This window comes from Salvelinus namaycush, chromosome 35 (assembly GCF_016432855.1).
Source record: "Salvelinus namaycush isolate Seneca chromosome 35, SaNama_1.0, whole genome shotgun sequence".
NCBI classification, from domain to species: domain Eukaryota; kingdom Metazoa; phylum Chordata; class Actinopteri; order Salmoniformes; family Salmonidae; genus Salvelinus; species Salvelinus namaycush.
In genome coordinates this window covers 32,917,735-32,941,900 of record NC_052341.1, presented here as the reverse complement: position 1 = coordinate 32,941,900, position 24,166 = coordinate 32,917,735, and the positions used below count along the sequence as shown (strand labels likewise).

Genomic DNA, 24,166 nt, shown 5'->3' with positions numbered 1-24,166 from the left:
ACATCTGAGTTGGAAATTATTCCATTCACCATCATCCCTGCCACATGGGAGGGTAGTAGACGGGTTCTATTCATTACTGCACACTGTAGCAAAATGTCTTGTAACAGAAAACAAGTGCTTCTTATTGGACAAGTTCAGGTAGTACCTCCCTCCCAGTTTTCAGTAATTTTTTCTTCATTTGGTGCCTAATGAATACAACCCATTGGTTGGTGGGAGTGATGAATGTGGATCACTCTGGTCTCTCTCTTCCCTCCATTATTTATGAGTCAGCTAGGGCAGTGAAATGGAGGAGCAAGAGGAGTTTGAGGTCATCAGTGAGGGACAGTTCATTCTTGACAGTCCTTCATTTATCTCTGTGTGATTGATCCACTAGACTAGAGGTGGCCTCTGAATGGACCGTAGTGTTACTGCAGCTGTGGTGAATCTTTAAAGTAGATTAGATTCATTAGATTTTGGATACTTAGGACCTCTTTTTGGCATTGTATTCTGTGTATTTGTACTTTGTAGGTTAAATGAACAAAAGCAAACAGGCAGAAATCAATGTTGTTTAGCTACAGTTGAAGTCAGAAGTTCCCGGTCCCGTGTGGCTCAGTTGGTAGAGCATGGCGCTTGCAACGCCAGGGTTGTGGGTTCAATTCCCACGGGGGGACCAGGGTTCAATTCCCACGGGGGGACCAGGATGAATATGTATGAACTTTCCAATTTGTAAGTTGCTCTGGATAAGAGCGTCTGCTAAATGACTTAAATGTAAATGTTAAATGTAAGTTTACATACACCTTAGCCAAATACATTTAAACTCAGTTTTTCACACTTCCTGACATTTAATCCTAGTAAAAATTGGTTGTGTTGGGTCAGTTAGGATCACCACTTTATTTTAAGAATGTGAAATGTCAGAATAATAGTAGAGAATGATTTATTTCAGATTTTATTTATTTCATCACATTCCCAGTGGGTCAGAAGTTTACATACACTCAATTAGTGTTTGGTAGCATTGCCTTTTAAATTGTTTAACTTGGGTCAAATGTTTTGGGTAGCCTTCCACAAGCTTCCCACAATAAATTGGGTGAATTTTGGCCCATTCCTCCTGACAGATCTGGTGTAACTGAGTCAGGTTTGTAGGCCTCCTTGCTCGCACATGTTTTTTCAGTTCTGCCCACACATTTTCTATAGGATTGAGATCAGGGATTTGTGATGGCCACTCCAATACCTTGACTTTGTTGTCCTTAAGCCATTTTGCCACACCTTTGGAAGTATGCTTGGGGTCATTGTCCATTTGGAAGACCCATTTGCGACCAAGCTTCAACTTCCTGACTGATGTCTTGAGATGTTGCTTCAATATATCCACATAATTTCCCACCCTCATGATGCCATCTATTTTGTGAAGTGCACCAGTCCCTCCTGCAGCAAAAGCACCCCCACAACATGATGCTGCCACCCCCGTGCTTCACGGTTGGTATGGTGTTCTTCGGCTTGCACCCCTCATAGCCTGGTTCCTCTCTAGGTTTCTTCCTAGGTTCTGGCCTTTCTAGTGAGTTTTTCCTAGCCACCGTAATTCTACACCTACATTGCTTACTGTTTGGGGTTTTAAGCTGGGTTTCTGTACAGCACTTTGAGATATCAGCTGATCTAAGAAGGGCTATATAAACTGCAGCATAAATACTGGAGGCTGAGACCGGAGGGGTCGGGAGACACTGTGGCCCCATCTGACGATACCCCCGGACAGGGCCAAACAGGCAGGATATAACCCCACCCACTTTGCCAAGCAAAGCCCCCACACCACTAGAGGGATATCTTCAACCACCAACTTACCATACTGTGACATGGCCGAGTATAGCCCACAAAGATCTCCGCTACGGCACAACCCAAGGGGGGCGGGGCGCCAACCCAGACAGGAAGATCATGTCAGTGACTCAACCCACTCAAGTGACGCACCCCTCCTAGGGACGGCATGGAAGAGCACCAGTAAGCCAGTGACTCAGCCCTGTAATAGGGTTAGAGGTAGAGAATCCCAGTGGAGAGAGGGGAACCGGCCAGGCAGAGACAGCAAGGGCGGTTCGTTGCTCCAGTGCCTTTCCGTTCACCCTCACAGTCCTGTGCCAGACTACACTCAATCGTAGGACCTACTGAAGAGATGAGTCTTCAGTAAAGACTTAAAAGTTGAGACCGAGTCTGCATCTCTCACATGGGTAGGCAGACTATTCCATAAAAATGGAGCTCTATAGGAGAAAGCCCTGCCTCCAGCTGTTTGCTTAGAAATTCTAGGGACAGTTAGAAGGCCTGCGTCTTGTGACCGTAGCATATCTGTAGGTATGTACGGCAGGACCAAATCGGAAAGATAGGTAGGAGCAAGCCCATGTAATGCTTTGTAGGTTAGCAGTAAAACCTTGAAGTCAGCCCTTGCCTTAACAGGAAGCCAGTGTAGAGAGGCTAGCACTGGAGTAATATGATCAAATTGTTTGGTTCTGGTCAAGATTCTAGCAGCCGTGTTTAGCACTAACTGAAGTTTATTTAGTGCTTTATCCGGGTAGCCGGAAAGTAGAGCATTGCAGTAGTCTAAACTTGAAGTGACAAAAGCATGGATACATTTTTCGGCATAATTTTTTGACAAAGTTTCTGATTTTTGCAATGTTACGTAGATGTAAAAAAGCTGTCCTTGAAAGAGTCTTGATATGTTCGTCAAAAGAGAGATCAGGGTCCAGAGTAACGCCGAGGTCCTTCACAGTTTTATTTGAGATGACTGTACAACCATCAAGATTAATTGTCAGATTCAACAGAAGAGCCTTGGGACCTAGAACAAGCATCTCTGAGTTTAAAAGTAGAACTTTTGAAACACAGGCTTCCAGCGAGGGCAATTTTGGGGCTTCACCATGTTCCATTGAAATGTACAGGTGTGTGTCATCCGCAAAGCAGTGAAAGTTAACATTATGTTTCCGAATGACATCACCAAGAGGTGAAAACAATAGTGGTCCTATAACGGAACCTTGAGGAACACCGAAATGTACAGTTGATTTGTCAGAGGACAAACCATCCACAGGGACAAACTGATATCTTTCCGACAGATAAGATCTAAACCAGGCCAGAACTTGTCCGTGTCGACCAATTTGGGTTTCCAATCTCTCCAAAAGAATGTGTTGATCGATGGTATCAAAAGCAGCACTAAGGTCTAGGAGCACAAGGACAGATGCAGAGCCTCGGTCTGACACCATTTAAAAGGTAATTTACCTCCTTCACAAGTGCAGTTTCAGTGCAATGGTGGGGTCTAAAACCAGACTGAAGCGTTTCGTAAACATTGTTTTGTCTTCAGGAAGGCAGTGAGTTGCTGCGCAACAGCTTTTTCAAATTTTTTTGAGAGGAATGGGAGATTCGATATAGGCCGATTTTTAGTTTTTTATATTTTCTGGGTCAACGTTTGGCTTTTTCAAGAGAGGCTTTATTACTGCCACTTTTAGTGAGTTTGTTACTACTTAGCTTCGGCTGGTGGAGGTCCTGACGAACCGCGTCCGGAGTGAAAAAGTTGAATGAAAAAAAAGTAGAGCGAGGGGAAAAACAAAAAATATAAACGGTAATTAAAAAGTAAAAACTGTAAAGTTGTCAGGTAGCAAAGTAAGGTTAGCAACAAAACGCACAGCAGCACGCAAACAGATCAGAAGCTTCTGAAGCCATGACATAATTTTCTGAAATTTTCCACGCTGTTTAAAAGGCACGGTCAATTTAGTGTATGTAAACTTCTGACCCACTGGAATTGTGATACAGTGAATTATAAGTGAAATAATCTGTCCGTAAACAATTGTTGGAAAAATGACTTGTGTCATTCACAAAGTAGATGTCCTAACCGACTTGTCAAAACTATAGTTTGTTAACAAGGAATTTGTGAAGTGGTTGAAAAACTAGTTTTAATGACTCCAACCTACCGTAATTTCCAGACTATAAGCCGCTACTTTTTCCCACGCTTTGAACCTCGCGGCTTATACAATGACGCGGCTAATTTATGGATATTTTTCACAAGATTCATGCCGCCAAAAAACTGAGCACCGTCACATAATGTGACGTAAATCGAGCGCGCTCAAACTTCCCATCATTCTGATTACCGTAGTCATTTTGTCACCCTCATCATGGCAAAGACACGGAGAAATGCATATGATGCAGCTTTTAATTTGAAGGCGATCGATCTGGCTGTTGGAAAAGGAAATAGAGCTGCTGCACGGGAGCTTGGCCTTAATGAGTCGATGATAAGACGTTGGAAACAGCAGCGTGAGGAACTGACTCAGTGCAAAAAGACAACAAAAGCTTTCAGAGGGAAGAAAAGCAGATGGCCCGAACTAGAAATAAATTCATTAGGCCTTAATGAATTTCACATGACTGGGCAGAGGCGTTTTTATATTTTTGTTTAGTATGTTTAGCCATAAACGTAATTGTTTAAAACCTGGATGTTTTGTCATTTTATGAATCATGTCTTACCTTGTTTCAAAGTAGCCTAGCCAAAAAATCTGACCATAGAAATGTTGACGGAATTATTTTGTAAACACTTCCTCATATGCCATTGAAACCAGCGTTTATCTCATGTTCTAACAACTTTCTTTCGTTGTCCGTTAGCCAAAAGCACAATACTCTAGCAACCCATGCTAGTTGTTACATCAGTAGTCATATTAGCAACCCATGCTAGTTGTTGCATCAGTAGTCATATTAGCAACCCATGCTAGTTGTTGCATCAGTAGTCATATTAGCAACCCATGCTAGTTGTTGCATCAATAGTCATATTAGCAACCCATGCTAGTTGTTGCATCAGTAGTCATGTTAGCAACCCATGCTAGTTGTTGCATCAGTAGTAATATTAGCAACCCATGCTAGTTGGTGCGCCAATAGTCATATTAGCAACCCGTGCTAGTTGTTGCGTCAGTAGTCATATTAGCAACCCGTGCTAGTTGTTGCATCAGTAGTCATATTAGTCGATGATAAGACGTTGGAAACAGCAGCGTGAGGAACTGACTCAGTGCAAAAAGACAACAAAAGCTTTCAGAGGGAAGAAAAGCAGATGGCCCGAACTAGAAAATGAGCTTGAAGACTGGGTCAACACACAGAGAGCAGACAGCCGAGGTGTTTCAACTGTGCAGATCCGACTGAAAGCCAAAACAATCGCCACCGCAATGAAGTTTGAGGATTTTAGAGGTGGACCATTGTGGTGTCTAAGATTTATGAGACGTAAAGGCCTGTCCATCAGGGTACGGACGAGTCTGTGTCAGCAGCTCCCTCCCGACTACGAGGAAAAGTTTCAAACTTCCGCAAATTCACTGATGCAAAGATAGCGGAGCATTCCATCGGCCCGCACGACATCATAAATATGGATGAGGTTCCTCTGACGTTTGACCTGCCTCTCACTCGGACTGTCAACAGGAAAGGCGAATCATCCGTCACGCTGAAAACAACTGGGCATGAAAAAACGCGAAGTTCATTTGTTTCAATGTACCGGTAGGCACCTGCGGCTTATAGACATGTGCGGCTTATTTATGTACAAAATACATATTATTTAAAAATTCAGTGGGTGCGGCTTATATTCAGGTGCGCTTAATAGTCCGGAAATTACGGTAAGTGTATGTAAACTTCCGACTTCAACTGTATATTTAATAACCACATAATCAACCTCCCCAGGTGAAACACTTCCCCGATATTTAATATGCTAATGTCAGAGACCATTTTTCAAATCAACCACCGCCAAACATACATACATTAAGGAATAAAATATTCATGATCTGCAGAATCATAGCATATTAGAATTCATGTACTGTGTGACTGAGACTGATGCGCTACCATTGATATACAGTATATGAATTATATGACTGCAACACTATTGAGTTGTGCTTGAGTGTCAACATCAAACACAATTGAGACTGTCAGCACTGTTTCGGGGTCTGTGTTGTTTACAGTAAGTTAAATAGACTGGTACGGGTATATGAATCAATATGAAGTAAAAAGGAGCATATGGCAGTGGTTTTAGTGAGGAAGGAGCAGAAGAGATGTCTCCCTGGGGTCCCACTACCATTTATTATTCATGTTTTATGGGGGGGGGGGTTCCGGAGCGGTTGATAGGAGGGGGGGGTTGGTGTAAGTGAAGTTTAGTTACGCCGGCTGAGGGCATTCTTTTCAATAAGAGTCCAACACACATGCTGTTCAGATTTACAGTAACATTCTATGATGTGAATCTTTTGTTTTGCCTTTCTTGCTTCAGATCATAAAAACGTACATACAAGTTCTTTCAGGCTTTCTTTTCAATAAGACTCTGACGCACACGCTGTTCCGATTTACAGTTACTAACATGAATGTGTCATTGAATTGTGTGAATCTTTGGTGTGTCTTGCTCGAGTTTATGCGTCTAAACGTACTGCATCTCATTTGAAATGTGTCTGAGAAAATGTTGCTCTAATATAGGCTGCCTTCATTTGTACGTTTTGTTATATTAACAGTGTGTTTCATACTCTAGACATACATCCTGTTAAACTAATAGTTGTTATTGGGAGGTACAGTATCCATAGAGGCTTACTCATTTCCACTGTGTTAACCTATCCATTCTCTTCACCAGGTATGGCGCGGTACCATAGCCAGGATGCGTTACCGGCGCATGCGAGCCGCCCTCATCATCCTGCGGGCCTACCAGCACTACAAGGTCAAGTCCTACATCAAGGACGTCAACCGCAAATTCAAGAACGTGCGCTCCATGAAGGACCATGGCAAGCACGTCAAGTGGCCAACGCCGCCCAAAGTCCTGCGGAAGTTTGAAGAGGCGCTGCGGAGCATCTACAACAGGTAAACAAAGTGCCTCGCGCACACAGACCCACACACACACACACACACAAAGGGGTTGTAGTATGAGTAATCCCACCTTTGTTCGGATAAAACATCAACCCTTGAACACGATGCACTGTAAGCCCTTCCATCAGTATCATCAGTGTAGTACGAATTGTGTGGAGTGGGTACAGTTTTCTACTCCAACTGGTTTCCTTTGAAGGTTTTTACCCGTGTGTCTTCCAGCCTCAGGTCTGTGGTGGACATAGATTTTTTTTCCTGTCAAAGCCTCATTCAATACTTTCATCCGGAGAAAGTGAAATTTCACACTTGATGCCTTGAAAGTACAGTTTAAAGGCAGGATGTTTCATGTCAGAGAGAGTGCAGCCCCCCAAAATCCCTGTTATGCAGTATCATCACGTCAGAAATAGCCAATCATGTTGTCAAGGCCATAGATTCTACAGTGTCAGAGTCGATATCTTGGCTCCATTGCTATTCCTGTGGGTGTTTCCATGCTGCTCTAGGTGGTGGGCGTGGACTCTGATCAAAGACCTGACTCCAGAGGAGAAGCTGCAGATCAGGGCCAAGGTGGCCACCCTGGAGGCCCTCAGGGGCCAGAGACCTGACCTGGGGCTGCAAAGGACCTGGGAGGGCAACTACCTGGTGAGTTGGATTGGCTAAGGGGGGTTCTGACACTAGCTCTGAGCTCCTCAAAGGGAGAGGTTAGCGGTTGATGTGTGTGTTTCTGGTGTTGTTTTTCATTTGAATGTAGTTGTAAATGTGTGTGCGTTTTTTTTCGGGGGTGCAGTTAGTGGGGGGGGTGCGTAAGTGTGTGACGTGTGTGTGTGTGTGCGTTGTTGAACTAAAATGGAATGGAAAGAGGTTTGTCTTTGTGGAGGAGTTAATCGTCATGACAGTCTTTGTCTCTCTCTCTCTCTCTCTGTGTGTGTGTGTGTGTGTGTGTGTGTGTGTGTGTGTCTGTGTCTGTGTGTTTTCAGAAGCGAGACAGTCCTGACACAGCGTCCTCCTTCACCTTGGTGTCCTGTGAGTTGCAGCGTAAGGACAAGTTCATGAGAGTGCTCTTCTCCTGCAACGTGCGCAAGGTACAGTAGGGTTGGGGACTATTACCTAACCCAAACCCACACACAGGGGCAGACTGGGACCAGAATTCGGACCTGACATTTTTAACACACCAGACAATTATTTTGCTTGAGGCCCCAGATAATTATAATTTTGCGGGAAAAAAATGCAATAAAATGTTAGACAGAAAAATGGACCAGCCATCTGGCATTTGCCCGACATGCCAGATGGCCAGTCTGCCCCTGCCCCTGCACACACACACATTCTCACCCAACTGTCCCTGAGTTTAGCCAACTCCCAGTTGTGTGTGTGTGTTGGCTGTGTGTGTGGGGTCTCCTGTGGGGTGACTGATAAGGGTCTTTGTGTTTCCCAGATCAACCGTTTCCACAAGGCAGAGGACAGGGCCGTCCTCATCACAGACCGCCACCTGTACAAGATGGACCCCCTCAAGCAGTACAAGCCCATGAAGAGCATCCCCCTCTACAATGTAAGAGAACCTCCCCTGTGTGGTTAACATAGTGTATTGTGTAGTTGAAATTAATGGAAATCTTACTAGCTGTGGCTCTAAACAGACTAAAGGGTCTCTCAAAATCATTCTCAATTGATAATTGATTAATAGCATGGTTTGTGGAACAGGAAATGAAACACTATGTAGAGATAATGGAATAATTGCCCTTTTCACGTCTCCGTAGACTGATTTAAAGGAGATGAAATGGAATTTTGTTTTGTTTGAAGTAATCGTAATTGTTATCAACTCTCGTCTTCGAGATGATCTTATCATACTACGTACGGAGACTGTTATTTGTCGCTAAGGCAACAAGGTTTAAATGTACAACTCTTCCCATCCTTTATCCACTGCATTAATGTTGTGTTAAAAAAAACGTTCTCACTGATTTGGTGGACGATAAGGCACACAGATCCTATGATCCTTGTTTCCCGTGGTTAAGTCCTCTGGGTTCTTTTTAGATTTACAGCAGCGCGTCCCGGCAATTTTTAAAATATATATATATATATATATTTTTTTTTTCATGGCTTTTCATCACAACTCTGTTTATGTAACCTACAGTACACTTGAATTTGAACCTCTGTTCTCATTTTCAAGTAAGAGTCAAAGTGCGTCCCAAAGTATAATCTCTAGTATTGCAGTACAGGCAGATACTTCCAGCGGCTTATACCTTGAAAGTTGACCTTGTGGATAAAGAGCAGAAAGGGGGAAAGAAAGGGAGGAAGAAACAGCGAGTGAGATGGGGGGGTGAATGAAAGAGAGGCTGAGGAGTGAGAGAGGTAGTGGTAGTGGTAGTGGTAGCGAGGCAGAGGAGGGAAGAAAGGGAGAAGGTAGAAAGAGAGAAAAAAGGAGAGAGATGAGATATCTTTGGCCAGATATTCCCTCCCTGTTCTTTTGATAAGGAACCACAGTGTTCAAACTGTCAGGAAAGAATTATAGGACGAACACCCCGGTCTTATCGTTACATCTGTGATGGAAATGAGAAATGGAAAAGCAGGGCTAGGAGAAGAATAGAGCTGCCTGAAGGGCTATCGCTATTGTTAACACACACAAACACACACACACAAGAGAGCCCGGAGAGGGAAGGCTGTGTGTTGGACACTCAGTCTAATGCAGAAGGTAACCAGACAGAATCATCAGTATTGTTAAATGGTACAGACTGGGAGATATAGACTGAGTGTACAAAACATTAGGAACTCTTTCCATGAAATAGACTGATCAGATGAAAGCTATGATCCTTTATTGAGCTCACTTGTTAAATCCACTCCAATCAGTGTAGATGAAGGGAGGAGACGGGTTAAATAAGTATTTTTAAGCCTTGAGACAATTGAGACATGGATTGTGCGTGTCATTCAGAGGGTAAATGTAAAAAATGTAAGTGCCTTTGAACGGGGTATGGGAGTAGGTGCCAGGCGCACCGGTTTGAGTTTGTCAAGAACTGCAACGTTGCTGGGTTTCCTGTGTGTCAAGAATGGTCCACCACCCAAAGGAAATCCAGCCCAGTTGACACAACTTTGGGAAGCATTGGCGTCAACATGGGCCATCATCCCTGTGGAACGCTTTCGACACCTTGTAGAGTTAATGCCCCGGTGAATTGAGGCTGTTCCTTGAGGGAAAAAGGGGGTGCTAAGAAGGTGTTCCTAATGTTTTGTACACTCACTGTATAACAAGACGTACGCAGAGGGGTAGAGAATGACATAACACACAATACAGATAGTATAGAACATTGTGTATAGTTACACGTATGACATCATGTATTGTAACTAACACACACACAACACACAACATATTACATGTGTGCCATTGTCACGACGTGGCCCTTTGGGCTGTATATCGTGGCACCCCCTCTCTCACTCTCTCTCTCCCACCACAAGTTATATGACTTTACGATAGGTCATCAATTCCTGGCAGAGACTCTCTCCCCTGGTCATGCAGAAAGAGAGGGGAAATATACCTATGGAACAAAGAGCTTCTCTTTGTAAAACAAAGATCCTAATCCCCAAAATTGGAGGATTAAACCATATTTATATTTTTGAGAATGTGGGAATGGTCCGTGGGTATTTAAAGAACAGTCCTGTCGAAGTTGTTTTATTTTGTGACATCAGGAAGGACGATAGCACGGAATAACGGTAGCTTTGGAAGTGTACATTTCTCAGTTATTAGTTTTCAACCTGAATGTTGTGTAAAATATAGGATTAACTATGAAACTATTTGTGAGAAGATGTCATGTTGGCCTTCTAAATGAGATATTTGTTTAGTTATAAAGTTTTAACTAGTCAGTGGCCACACCCCCGTGAGCCCAGACATTACGTCGGCGTCATGGACCGCCCTTTTCTCGGAAGTGTATAAAAAACCCGAAATTTACATGAGACCAGTCAGCGTGCAGCAGTGGCTACATGGCTGACAAATGGTTTAAAACTACAAGACCAGAAAACCAGACCGCGTGTAGTGTTGGCCACACGGCTGGAAATGGTTCAACTCTGACACTATCGATCACTACAGAATAAGAGCAAGGAAGGACATTGTGACTACTGGGGAAGTTAACCAGAGACTCTCTGAACTGAATTCCAACAGAGAAGACAACGACATACGGGTATAAATATATACATTGCAATTATTCTCGAATGAGCGGCCGTTCATGTGCAAAGGATTAGCATTTCAATGAATATAATTATCAGCTGTGTGTAGTGAATCCATTTCGTCTTTTCCCCTCTTTCTCAATCCCCACCCTTTTCCTTTGTCTACCAAGCCGTCATATCGGCTTCGTCCGCTAGGGACTTTTTCTTTGTATCATGTAGTAACCCAAATATCTATTGTTTGTTTGTAATGTAATTCTGTGTCATTATTTAGTTAGTTAGTAAATAAATAAGCCAATTTGTATATCGCTGATTCATGATTTAGGCCAAGGTTTGTGCAGATATTCAAAAGTTTGCAACGTTCAGAAAATTAGAACTGGTGAGGTAATAATAATACATTAATGAGAATGACGAATCGATAAGATATGAAAATATCTGAAGAGTTATATTCGGGAAATTGACACTCTATAAGCAAAATTTTTCCGTGGTGTGCCCCGACTTCATAGTTAATTAAAGTTACACGATTAGTTTAATCACGTAATTAAAGGACAGATAGAGAATTGATTTGATAAAATAAGTCTTCACATTTAATGATAGTCACAGACACGACACCATTTACATTTACATTTACAAAGTCATTTAGCAGACGCTCTTATCCAGAGCGACTTGGTGCATTCACCTTATGATATCCAGTGGAACAACCACTTTACAATAGTGCATCTAACTCTTTTAAGGGGGGGGGGGGGGGGGGGGGGGGTTAGAAGGATTACTTTATCCTGTCCTAGGTATTCCTTAAAGAGGTGGGGTTTCAGGTGTCTCCGGAAGGTGGTGATTGACTCCGCTGACCTGGCGTCGTGAGGGAGTTTGTTCCACCATTGGGGTGCCAGAGCAGCGAACAGTTTTGACTGGGCTGAGCGGGAACTGTACTTCCTCAGAGGTAGGGAGGCGAGCAGGCCAGAGGTGGATGAACGCAGTGCCCTTGTTTGGGTGTAGGGCCTGATCAGAGCCTGAAGGTACGGAGGTGCCGTTCCCCTCACAGCTCCGTAGGCAAGCACCATGGTCTTGTAGCGGATGCGAGCTTCAACTGGAAGCCAGTGGAGAGAGCGGAGGAGCGGGGTGACGTGAGAGAACTTGGGAAGGTTGAACACCAGACGGGCTGCGGCGTTCTGGATGAGTTGTAGGGGTTTAATGGCACAGGCAGGGAGCCCAGCCAACAGCGAGTTGCAGTAATCCAGACGGGAGATGACAAGTGCCTGGATTAGGACCTGCGCCGCTTCCTGTGTGAGGCAGGGTTGTACTCTGCGAATGTTGTAGAGCATGAACCTACAGGAACGGGTCACCGCCTTGATGTTAGTTGAGAACGACAGGGTGTTGTCCAGGATCACGCCAAGGTTCTTAGCACTCTGGGAGGAGGACACAATGGAGTTGTCAACCGTGATGGCGAGATCATGGAACGGGCAGTCCTTCCCCGGGGTTCAGCTTGAGGTGGTGATCCGTCATCCACACTGATATGTCTGCCAGACATGCAGAGATGCGATTCGCCACCTGGTTATCAGAAGGGGGAAAGGAGAAGATTAATTGTGTGTCGTCTGCATAGCAATGATAGGAGAGACCATGTGAGGATATGACAGAGCCAAGTGACTTGGTGTATAGCGAGAATAGGAGAGGGCCTAGCACAGAGCCCTGGGGGACACCAGTGGTGAGAGCACGTGGTGCGGAGACAGATTCTCGCCACGCCACCTGGTAGGAGCGACCTGTCAGGTAGGACGCAATCCAAGCGTGGGCCGCGCCGGAGATGCCCAACTCGGAGAGGGTGGAGAGGAGGATCTGATGGTTCACAGTATCAAAGGCAGCCGATAGGTCTAGAAGGATGAGAGCAGAGGAGAGAGAGTTAGCTTTAGCAGTGCGGAGCGCCTCCGTGACACAGAGAAGAGCAGTCTCAGTTGAATGACTAGTCTTGAAACCTGACTGATTTGGATCAAGAAGGTCATTCTGAGAGAGATAGCAGGAGAGCTGGCCAAGGACGGCACGTTCAAGAGTTTTGGAGAGAAAAGAAAGAAGGGATACTGGTCTGTAGTTGTTGACATCGGAGGGATCGAGTGTAGGTTTTTTCAGAAGGGGTGCAACTCTCGCTCTCTTGAAGACGGAAGGGACGTAGCCAGCGGTCAAGGATGAGTTGATGAGCGAGGTGAGGTAAGGGAGAAGGTCTCCGGAAATGGTCTGGAGAAGAGAGGAGGGGATAGGGTCAAGCGGGCAGGTTGTTGGGCGGCCGGCCGTCACAAGACGCGAGATTTCATCTGGAGAGAGAGGGGAGAAAGAGGTCAAAGCACAGGGTAGGGCAGTGTGAGCAGAACCAGCGGTGTCGTTTGACTTAGCAAACGAGGATCGGATGTCGTCGACCTTCTTTTCAAAATGGTTGACGAAGTCATCCGCAGAGAGGGAGGAGGGGGGGGGGGGGGGGGGAGGAGGATTCAGGAGGGAGGAGAAGGTGGCAAAGAGCTTCCTAGGGTTAGAGGCAGATGCTTGCAATTTAGAGTGGTAGAAAGTGGCTTTAGCAGCAGAGACAGAAGAGGAGAATGTAGAGAGAGGGGGAGTGAAAGGATGCCAGGTCCGCAGGGAGGCGAGTTTTCCTCCATTTCCGCTCGGCTGCCCGGAGCCCTGTTCTGTGAGCTCGCAATGAGTCGTCGAGCCACGGAGCAGGAGGGGAGGACCGAGCCGGCCTGGAGGAAAGGGGACATAGAGAGTCAAAGGATGCAGAAAGGGAGGAGAGGAGGGTTGAGGAGGCAGAATCAGGAGATAGGTTGGAGAAGGTTTGAGCAGAGGGAAGAGATGATAGGATGGAAGAGGAGAGAGTAGCGGGGGAGAGAGAGCGAAGGTTGGGACGGCGCGATACCATCCGAGTAGGGGCAGTGTGGGAAGTGTTGGATGAGAGCGAGAGGGAAAAGGATACAAGGTAGTGGTCGGAGACTTGGAGGGGAGTTGCAATGAGATTAGTGGAAGAACAGCATCTAGTAAAGATGAGGTCAAGCGTATTGCCTGCCTTGTGAGTAGGGGGGGAAGGTGAGAGGGTGAGGTCAAAAGAGGAGAGGAGTGGAAAGAAGGAGGCAGAGAGGAATGAGTCAAAGGTAGACGTGGGGAGGTTAAAGTCACCCAGAACTGTGAGAGGTGAGCCATCCTCAGGAAAGGAACGTATCAAGGCGTCAAGCTCATTGATGAACTCTCCAAGGGAACCTGGAGGGCGATAAATGATAAGGATGTTAAGCTTGAAAGGGCTGGTAACTGTGACAGCATGGAATTCAAAGGAGGCGATAGACAGATGGGTCAGGGGAGAAAGAGAGAATGTCCACTTGGGAGAGATGAGGATCCCAGTGCCACCACCCCGCTGACCAGAAGCTCTCGGGGTGTGCGAGAACACGTGGGCAGACGAGGAGAGAGCAGTAGGAGTGGCAGTGTTATCTGTGGTAATCCATGTTTCCGTCAGTGCCAAGAAGTCGAGGGACTGGAGGGAAGCATAGGCTGAGATGAACTCTGCCTTGTTGGCCGCAGATCGGCAGTTCCAGATGCCGCCGGAGACCTGGAACTCCACGTGGGTCGTGCGCGCTGGGACCACCAGGTTAGAGTGGCAGCGGCCACGTGGTGTGAAGCGTTTGTATGGTCTGTGCAGAGAGGAGAGAAGAGGGATAGACAGACACATAGTTGACAGGCTACAGAAGAGGCTACGCTAATGCAAAGGAGATTGGAATGACAAGTGGACTACACGTCTCGAATGTTCAGAAAGTTAAGCTTACGTTGCAAAAATCTTATTGACTAAGATGATTAAAATGATACAGTACTGCTGGCTGGTGAAGTAGGCTAGCTAGCAGTGGCTGCGTTGTTGACTTTGTTTGAAAGTGTAGCTGGCTAGGTAACCTCGATAACTGGCTAGGTAACCTCGATAACCTCGATAATTACTCTAAACTACACAATTATCTTGGATACAAAGACAGCAAAGACAACTATGTAGCTAGCTAACACTACACTAATCAAGTCGTTCCGTTGTAATGTAATAGTTTCTACAGTGCTGCTATTCGGTAGAAGCTGGCTAGCTGGCTAGCTAGCAGTGTTGACTAGGTAGGAGAACGGCGGCGCGGCGGACGAAAATAGCTGGCTAGCTAACCTCGATAATTACTCTAAACTACACAATTATCTTAGATACAAAGACAGCAAAGACAACTATGTAGCTAGCTAACACTACACTAATCAAGTCGTTCCGTTGTAATGTAATAGTTTCTACAGTGCTGCTATTCGGTAGAAGTTGGCTAGCTGGCTAGCTAGCAGTGTTGACTACGTTAGAAGGACGAAAATAGCTGGCTAGCTAACCTCGATAATTACTCTAAACTACACAATTATCTTTGATACAAAGACGGCTATGTAGCTAGCTAAGAAAAAATTGCTAAGATCAAACAAATCAAACCGTTGTACTGTAATGAAATGAAATGAAATGTAATACTACCTGTGGAGCGAAGCGAAATGCGACTACTCGCTCCAACCCGGAAGTAAGTAAAGAGTATTGTAACTGCATCCCACCATACACACGCATGATGAAATACTCCATTATACTAAATGTCATCATATCAAACGTTATTGGTCACATACACATGGTTCACAGATGTTATTGCGAGTGTAGCTTGTGCTTCTAGTTCCGACAGTGCAGCAATATCTAACAAGGAATATCTAACAATTCGAAAACAAATACCTAACACACACAAATCTAAGTAAAGAAATGGAATAAGAATATATTAATATAAATATATGGATGAGCAATGTCAGAGTGGCATAGGCTAAAATGCAATAGATAGTATAGAATACAGTATATACATATGAGATGAGTAATGCAAGATATGTATACATTACTAGTGGCTAGTGTTCCATTTATTAAAGTGGCCAATGATTTCAAGTCTGTATGTAGGCAGCAGCCTCTGTGCTAGTGATGGCTGTTTAACAGTCTGATGGCCTTGAGATAGGGGTGAGAGAACTGGTCAAGGTGAGAGAGTCGATGAAGATGGAGACGTTTCGTTGCTAGGGGAGCCGGTGAGGCATGAGAAGGAGCCATTGATTACTGGAGGGTCGGATGGAGGGGAAAGGCAGTTAGCGCCTGTTGATTAGCGAGCCAGCAACGTTGCTGCCCTACTGAACCTTGGCTACCCTTGTGCTTATTTTCTACCCCTGCAGGAACCAAAGGCATTGATTCCATCCCAAATGGCACCCTATTGCCTATATAGTCCATAGGGCTCTGGTCAGAAGTAGTGCACTACGTAGGGAATAGGATGCCATTTGAGACGCAACCTCTATACCAGACACCATCCTTTGCTATCTACCTCTGCCGCTGTCATGCCAACTTCGCAATAGACGTAGTTGTCATAGCGATTGTGCGGGAGGGCAGATCAGCTGATGTCTGGTATTGTTCAGGTATGTTCCCAAATCGCCTGGCTGCTACATGTGTGCTGTCCACTTTCCAAAAAAGCTTATTGGTCTTTTCTCTCAGTCACTCTATTTCACTATTTCTATTCCTGAATCCATCTTACTCTCTCTCTCCATTTCTCCAACCATGCATTCTTTCCCTCCTTGATTCATTCTCTCCTAGATAGAATATGACTTATTTGTCATGGAGTACAGTAAAGTAGTGCAATGTATGGATCCTTTAATTTAGAGGTGCTAAATGGGAATGTAATGTGTTAGTAAAGATTGATTGCTGGCTGACTGGTGACCCCACTAGAGCCAAGTTGCCAAAGCTTGTCTCATGGACACATGGATGTACCCTTCACCTCCTCCCCCTTTCCTCTTGCTCTATCTTTGTTTTGCAGTCTATTTCGTTCTCTCTCTCTCTCGCTATCATCTATCTCTCTCGCTATCTCTCTCTCGCTCTCTCCTCTCTCTCCTCTCTCTCTGGGATTTTTCAATTTGCTAGTCAGAAAAAAGTCTGTCAAGCCCGCTACAGTGAACGATATACGTCTTTTGATAGGAGGACAGGTGCCTGTCAATCACAACGTGAGCGATGACCGGGAAACACTACTGGTAGGCAGAGGGGTAGAGAATGACATAACACACAATACAGACAGTATGGAACCCCCCCCCCTCCGCTGTGGTTGCAGTCAAATTTCTTTACACAGAGGGAGAGAGCTTGAATTCGCACGTCCCATATAATGTGGTAACAATCCACTAAGCCAATTTTTTTTCTGGTACGTTCATTTATTTTCTTTCGTTTGCAGGTTCCGACATTAACGATGGCCTGCTGGCCCGCGGCCTGTGAAAACATGTGTCGGTCGGGCCAGTGGATGTTGTCAGTCTTGACCGACGGGTCCAGTAACTTTTCAGCACATTTTTGCATTCCAATTCTACATTTACCTGCTCTGTTGCGGTCTACCATTGAAAACCGTTGAAGACTACACTCGAGCAATATGATTGGCCATTCATTCAAAAACCACAGCGCTCCCGCGAGGCACAACTTCTCGAGCGGTACGTGAGTTGATGCCTTCACAACAGCACACGCGAGCTGGAGCTATCCAGAGCAAAAAAAGTGCCCATCAATCTACTTGCTGAGCTTATTTATTTTATGGAAAGGGATGTCCAAAATTAACATATTAGCAATATTCTGAATACTGTTGATAGTCTGCAAAAAGAAAGCTATACAAATACACCTTGCTTTCGTATTGGCTAGTCTACTGTATCCATGTTGATGTCTCTTTTGGAACGTTTGTCTTAAAGGGGCAGCGTCCTATTTTCAAATATTCTCAAAATGACATACTTTAGAAGCAAAATTGAATGCAATTAATACAATGCAATTATTTCCATGACATAATTTTAAAGCAATTTTTGACTGGCCGTTCTAGATACACTGGAAAAAAATATAGAAACACAAGATGTACAGTGAGCTGAAATAAAAGATCCCAGAAATGTTCCAGACACACAAAAGCTTATTTCTCTCAGATTTTGTGCACATATTTGTTTACATCCCTGTTAGTGAGCATTTGTCCTTTGCCAAGATAATCCAGCCACCTGACAGGTGTGGCATATCAAGAAGCTGATTAAACAGCATGGTCATTACACAGGTGCACCTTGTGCTGGGTACAATAAAAGGCCACTCTACGATGTGCAGTTTCGTTACACAACACAATACCACAGATGTCTCAAGGTTTGAGGGAGCCCACAATTGCCATGCTGACTGCAGAAATGTTCACCAGAGCTGTTGCCAGAGAATTTAATGTTAATTTCTCTACCATAAGCTGCCTCCAACACCGTTTTAGAGAATTTAGCAGTACATCCAAACGGCCTCACAACCGCAGACCATGTGTAACCACGCCAGCCCAGGACCTCCAAATCCGGCCTTATCACCCGCGGAATCGTCTGAGGCCAGCCACCCGGTCAGCTGATGAAACTGTGGGTTTGCACAAACAAATCATTTCTTCATTAACTGTCAGAAACCATCTCAGGGAATTCTCATCTTTGTGCTTGTGATCCTCACCAGGTTCTTGACCTGACTGCAGTTCGGTGTCGTAACCGACTTCAGTGGGCAAATGCTCACCTTCTATGGCCACTGGCATGCTGGATGAATCTCAGTTTCAACTGTACTGTGCAGATGGCAGACACAAGTATGGCGTCATGTGGGCGAGAGGTTTGCTGATGTCAACGTGTGCCCCATTGTGGCGGTGGGGTTATGCTATGGGCAGGCATAAGCTACGGACATCAAACACAATTGCATTTTATTGATGGCAATTTGAATGCACAGAGATACCGTAACCAAATCCTGAGGCCCATTGTCGTGCCATTCATCCGCCGCCATCACCTCATGTTTCAGCATGATAATGCACGGCCCCATGTCGCAAGGATCTGTACACAATTCCAGGAAGCTGAAAATGTCCCAGTTCTTCCATGTCTTGCATACTCACCAGACATGTCACAGCTTCGCACAGCCATTGAAGAGGAGTGGGACAACATTCCACAATCAACAACCTGATCAAATGTATGTGAAGGAGATGTGTCGTGCTGCCTGAGGCAAATGGTGGTCACACCAGATACTGACTGGTTTTCTGATCAACGCCCTTTTAATTTGTTTAAGGTATCTGTGACCGATAAATGCATCTATCTGTATTCCCAGTCATGAAATGCATAGGTTAGGATTAATTTCAAAGATATTGAAGTATGTGGACACCCGTTTAAATGAGTGAAATCAGCTATTTCAGCCACACCTGTTGCTGACAGGTGTATAAAATCGAGCACACAGCCATGCGATCTCCATAGACAAACATTGGCAGTAGAATGGTCCGTACTGAGGAGCTCAGTGACTTTCAATGTGGCATTGTCATAGGATGACACCTTTCCAAGAAGTCAGTTCGTCAAATTTCTGCCCTACTAGAGCTGCCACGGTCAACTGTAAGTGCAGTTATTGTGAAGTGGAATCGTCTAGGAGCAACAACAGCTCAGCCGCAAAGTGGCAGACCACACAAGCTCACAGAACGGGACTGCCAAGTGCTGAAGCGCGTAAACATTTTCTGTCCTCGGTTGCAACACTCACTATCGACTTCCAAACTGCCTCTGGAAGCAACGTCAGCACAATAACTGTTCGTCTGGAGGTTCATAAAATGGGTTTCCATGGCCGAGCAGCCGCACACAAGCCTAAGATCACCATGCGCAATGCCAAGCGTTGGCTGTAGTGGTGTAAAGCTCTCTACCATTGGACTCTGAAACAGTGGAAACGCATTCTCTGGAGTGAGGAATTTGAGTTTGGCGGAAGCCAGGAGAATGCCACATGCCCCAATGCGTAGTGCCAACTGTAAAGTTTGATGGAGGCGGAATAATGGTCTGGGGCTGTTTTTCATGGTTCGGGCTAGGCCCCTTAGTTCCAGTGAAGGGAAATTGTTACGCTAGAGCATACAATGACATTCTAGACGATTCTGTGCTTCCAAATATGTGTTAACAGTTTGGGGAAGGCTCTTTCCAGTTTTAGCATGGCAATGCCCCCGTGCACAAAGCGAGGTCCATACAGAAATGATTAGTCGAGATCGGTGTGGAAGAACTTGACTGGCCTGCACAGAGCCCTGACCTCAACCCCATCAAACACCTTTGGGATGAATTGGAACGCCGACTGTGAGCCAGGCCTAATCGCCCAACATCAATGCCCGACCTCACTAATGCTCTTGTGGCTGAATGGAAGCAAGTCCTTGCAGCAATGTTCCATCATCTAGTGGAAAGCCTTTCCAGAAGAGTGGAGGCTGTTATAGCAGCAAAAGGGGGGACCTATTCCATATTAATGCCCATGATTTTGGAATTAGATGTTCGACGAGCCCACATACTGTCCACATACTTTTGGCCAAGTAAATCTGTAGGTCTACAGATTTAATCAAAGTGTTGACAATGGTGTAGTCATCTGCTGTTTTCTTCAATCATACCGATATTACAGATAGCTGAGAAAATGCCTCTTAAAAGGAAGCTTGAAACCTTTGGAAGTCGACAGACTCATACAGGATTCTTTTAAAAGTGCAGTCAAAATTAAGTTTTTCCTGTGTTTTACAGTATATCATATTTTACAACAGCTGATTAAACTAACACTGTAAAAGTGTGGAAAAAATGTGATCAGTGTTATTTCCTGATAGTTGCTCATTCAAAATACAATCTAGCATTAGAATGTACCAGAGCCCACCAAAATAGAGCTTGTTCTGCAAAAATGCCTTAACCCGGAGCCTGGCTGACTACTTTTCCTATTTGGCCGACTACTCCAACTCCATGTGCTTGTGGAAAACACTGGGCTTCGTCTGTGTTTACGTAACGACAGACTCGTCTCCCTCAAGAATAGACCGAAGGTGTACCGAACAGGACACTCGCTGCAGCACCATCCGTATCGCTATGACAACTCGAACACTCATTAAAAAGAAACGAGGCTTGTTTTGGTAAATTAACCCTTTCATGTACTGTAAATGTAACCTGCTCCTCGTAAACTGCTCTCACAAGCATGTGGTGTTGGGGTATACCTGTTGAAATCGTTTCTAACCACGGGGCTCATTTCGCATTCTGTTTTTTAGCTATTGGTAAAGCAGCTAGCTGTTGTTCACACCTCGATGCGTGTTGCCGTGGTGGCGGTGTCACATTTCCTTAATCTGATGGAGATGGAATAATTATTATTTCCTCCCAGTATGGTGCCCCTGCAGTTCTGGGCTGATGGGATAATGTGTCTGACTCCCCTGGCTGTTTCCATGGTCTACACTGTGCTCAATGGTCCCTGGACTCGCCGGGGGAACGGGGTAGGAAAAAGGTGAAGGAATAGAAAAAGAGTAATTCCAAGCAGATGCACAACATAAACTCGACTTCTCATTATCTTCCTTAGAGATGTTATGTTCGGTGAAAAAACAAAAACATTATCAGGACCATTAACCCTTGAAGCAGACGAACATTACACACAGAACCTTGGGGTTTTACTTATCCCTTGCAGTCTGTGTGAAGGACTAGGGCTAGGGAATTGCCAGGGACCTCAAGATACGACATTATCACGATACTTAGGTGCCAATACGATATGTATTGCGATTCTATATGTATTGTGATTCAGTAGTGTGATTGTGTTGCGTGTTTACGTTAGAAACATCTTGCTCACCATATGTCTGCTGCAGAGGGACAAGGCGAGAGCAGGAGAAAATGAGTTTTGATCAGTCATGGAAATAAAAGTGCTGAAAACAAATTTCAAAAGATGGAGAACAAGCTATGAGTTTTGGTGCAGGTACACCAACTAGCGCAAAAAATAAGATTGCGATGTTATCACAACAATACGATACAATATATCGTCAAAAATAATATCCCGATATGTAACTGTATCAAGTTTTCCCCCATCACTATATAGGACCGTGTCAGAATTCCCCTGCTCCCGTTCCTTAGCAAGTAAATGACGGGTGACGGATTACAGTTTTGATTCAGTGTGAGAACCCCCTAGTCTTTCACTGTGTCCATTGAGCCTGCTAACTCAAACTCCCGTGGTGTTTGTCTGTATGTGTGTGCACGTGCACGTATGTATGCTTGTCTGTGTGTGTGCTTGCCCGTGTGCGTGTCTGCGCGTGTGTCCTCTCTCTCTCTCCTCCCAGGTGACGGGGGTGAGTGTGTCCCCAGGTAAGGATCAGCTGGTGGTGTTTCACACTAAGGACAGCAGGGACCTGGTGGTGTGTCTACAGGGCATGGTGCCTGCCGGGGACAGCCGCATCGGAGAGCTGGTGGGCACCCTTCTCAGCCACTTCAAAAGGTAACGTGTGTGTGTGGCCTGCATGTGTTTGTGTCTGCCTTTCTGTCTGTCTGTGTTGGACGGTCGGTCAGTGGGTAAGTCAGGTGGGTGAGTCGGGCAGGTCTTTCTACTTCTCGTTCTGTCTTATCTGCCTGCCTGCGTCCTTCTCTGTCTTTACGTGTGTGCGACGTTGTGTGTCTGTCTACAGTCAAATATACTGTGTGTATGTGGTGGGAGCAAACGATGCAGTACCTCTCCTCTAAGCAAGATCCAGCACCTCCTTGTGTGGCGCATTCTCCCAGGAGCGCATGGTGCAGACAGTGGAGATTATCGTACAGACCAGCTGTGTGTCTCCCACATACTGCGGAGAGAAGTACATTATTACTTACTGTCCCTTCAGTCAACCCCTGGAGAAACGACACCAGTAGCGGTTTGGAACTGCTATACTGCCCCATCTGATAGGGTACTGTACATGGTAAATTATATAGGAGAATGGAGAAAATGGGCAAGGCATCATTGTGATCTTACTAGTGCTCTTTAAGTTGGGGCTTGTGTGATCATTCAGTCATGTATGGTAGATGATTTGCTGCATTATATTTAAGCTGATCTCTCATGGAAAGATCCCGCGCGTACACCGAGAGAATCTGCCCGGGACTGAATGGGATGTGAGGATTGGAGTTTTCCTCACTGGTTGTTTTGGGGGAAATCCCGTTTTTTTCGCAGGTGTTTGCATCTTTTGAATTTCAGAAGGGGAGGGAACATTCGGCCCGTGACTTGATAAAGAGAGAGGGTGGAGCTCCTCGTGCCACTTCTCTTCACATTTACGGACTCGGGACTTAATCGAGCAGCTGACCAATTATGTGAACTTTAGTTCTGGGTTAACTAAGATTATTTTTAAGCCATGCTGCTTTATTATATCCTTGGTCTGGTCTGAAACTGGTCTGATCTGTGTGTGAATGGGCCTGAACACGGCCCTGCTTCGATGCTATCTTGTCTCATTGTATACAGGCTCACAGTGACAGATGGCAAGGGTCCCTCTTAATGACTCTCCATGTGCTTCCTATAGAAGCCCATCCATCACAGTGAAACATGGGCACAAGAAAAGGTTGTGTGTGTGTGTGTGTGTCAGTAGATGTAGATTTAACCTTTATTTCCACTTGAGCATGGTGCACAGCCCACACAATGCAGAGCACCGTTAGCAGTTTACAACACACACAGGGACCTAGAGTCAATGGCTGGCTTTTTATCCTCCAAATGTACAGCATTAGAACAACGGTGTGACCGTGTCATTGAGCCTAAGCCCCATTCCAAATAACACTCTCTGTTTAGGTTCCAACCTACAAAATGGCATCTTATTTTCCCGGGGGTTTTCAAAATGTGTCCCCTCAAAAGTCTGCTTTTTAGATTGAATTTGCGACTCGACAAGTTTCAAAAAAAAAAAAAAGTCAACACTTTCACATTTTAGGAGTAGATAGGAGCCTTGTCAAAAGGCATCAGGGCCAAATCTGTTGAGAGTTAAAACAGACACTGCGAATTCTGCTCCACGTTAACCCTCTTATCCGCTGTGACGCGCCACAGTTGTTTAGAAACTCACAAATAGTCCAGAGGCTTTTATATCCCCATGGCCTCACTTCCTCCCTCACTCTTCTCCTTCTTCTTTCTCAACCTTTTTTCCCTTTTTTGTCATTCCCCCTATTGTCATCCCTCTTCTTTTTGTAACTCCCTCTCTCTCTCTCTCTTTGCACCCTCTATCTCTTCCTCCCACTTCTTTCCCTATATCTGTTTCTCTTCCTCATTCTCCAGCTCTGTCTTTCTCTCTCTCTCTTGTTCTTCCTCTTTCTTTCTCTGTCCCCACCAAATCTCTGTCATTCTCTTTCCCCCCACCCCTCTGCCCCCCATCTCTCCTGCCCCCTCCCTCTACTCCATCCCTCCTTCCTCTCTCCCCCCTCCTCTCTCCCCCCTCCTCTCTCCCCTCTCTCCATCTCAGAAGAG

The 24,166-nt window shown here is 45.2% G+C and overlaps 1 protein-coding gene across 1 annotated transcript in view; it reads left to right on the top strand.

Moving 5' to 3' along the window:
* Window positions 1-24,166, top strand: part of LOC120029742 (unconventional myosin-Id) — a 124,100-nt gene that overhangs the window by 72,207 nt on the left and 27,727 nt on the right. Inside the window, exons 17-21 of the mRNA XM_038975011.1 lie at window positions 6,575-6,798; window positions 7,302-7,440; window positions 7,776-7,880; window positions 8,231-8,344; window positions 22,041-22,195. Coding sequence (XP_038830939.1) covers window positions 6,575-6,798; window positions 7,302-7,440; window positions 7,776-7,880; window positions 8,231-8,344; window positions 22,041-22,195 — 737 coding nt within the window. The remainder of the gene's footprint in view (window positions 1-6,574; window positions 6,799-7,301; window positions 7,441-7,775; window positions 7,881-8,230; window positions 8,345-22,040; window positions 22,196-24,166) is intronic.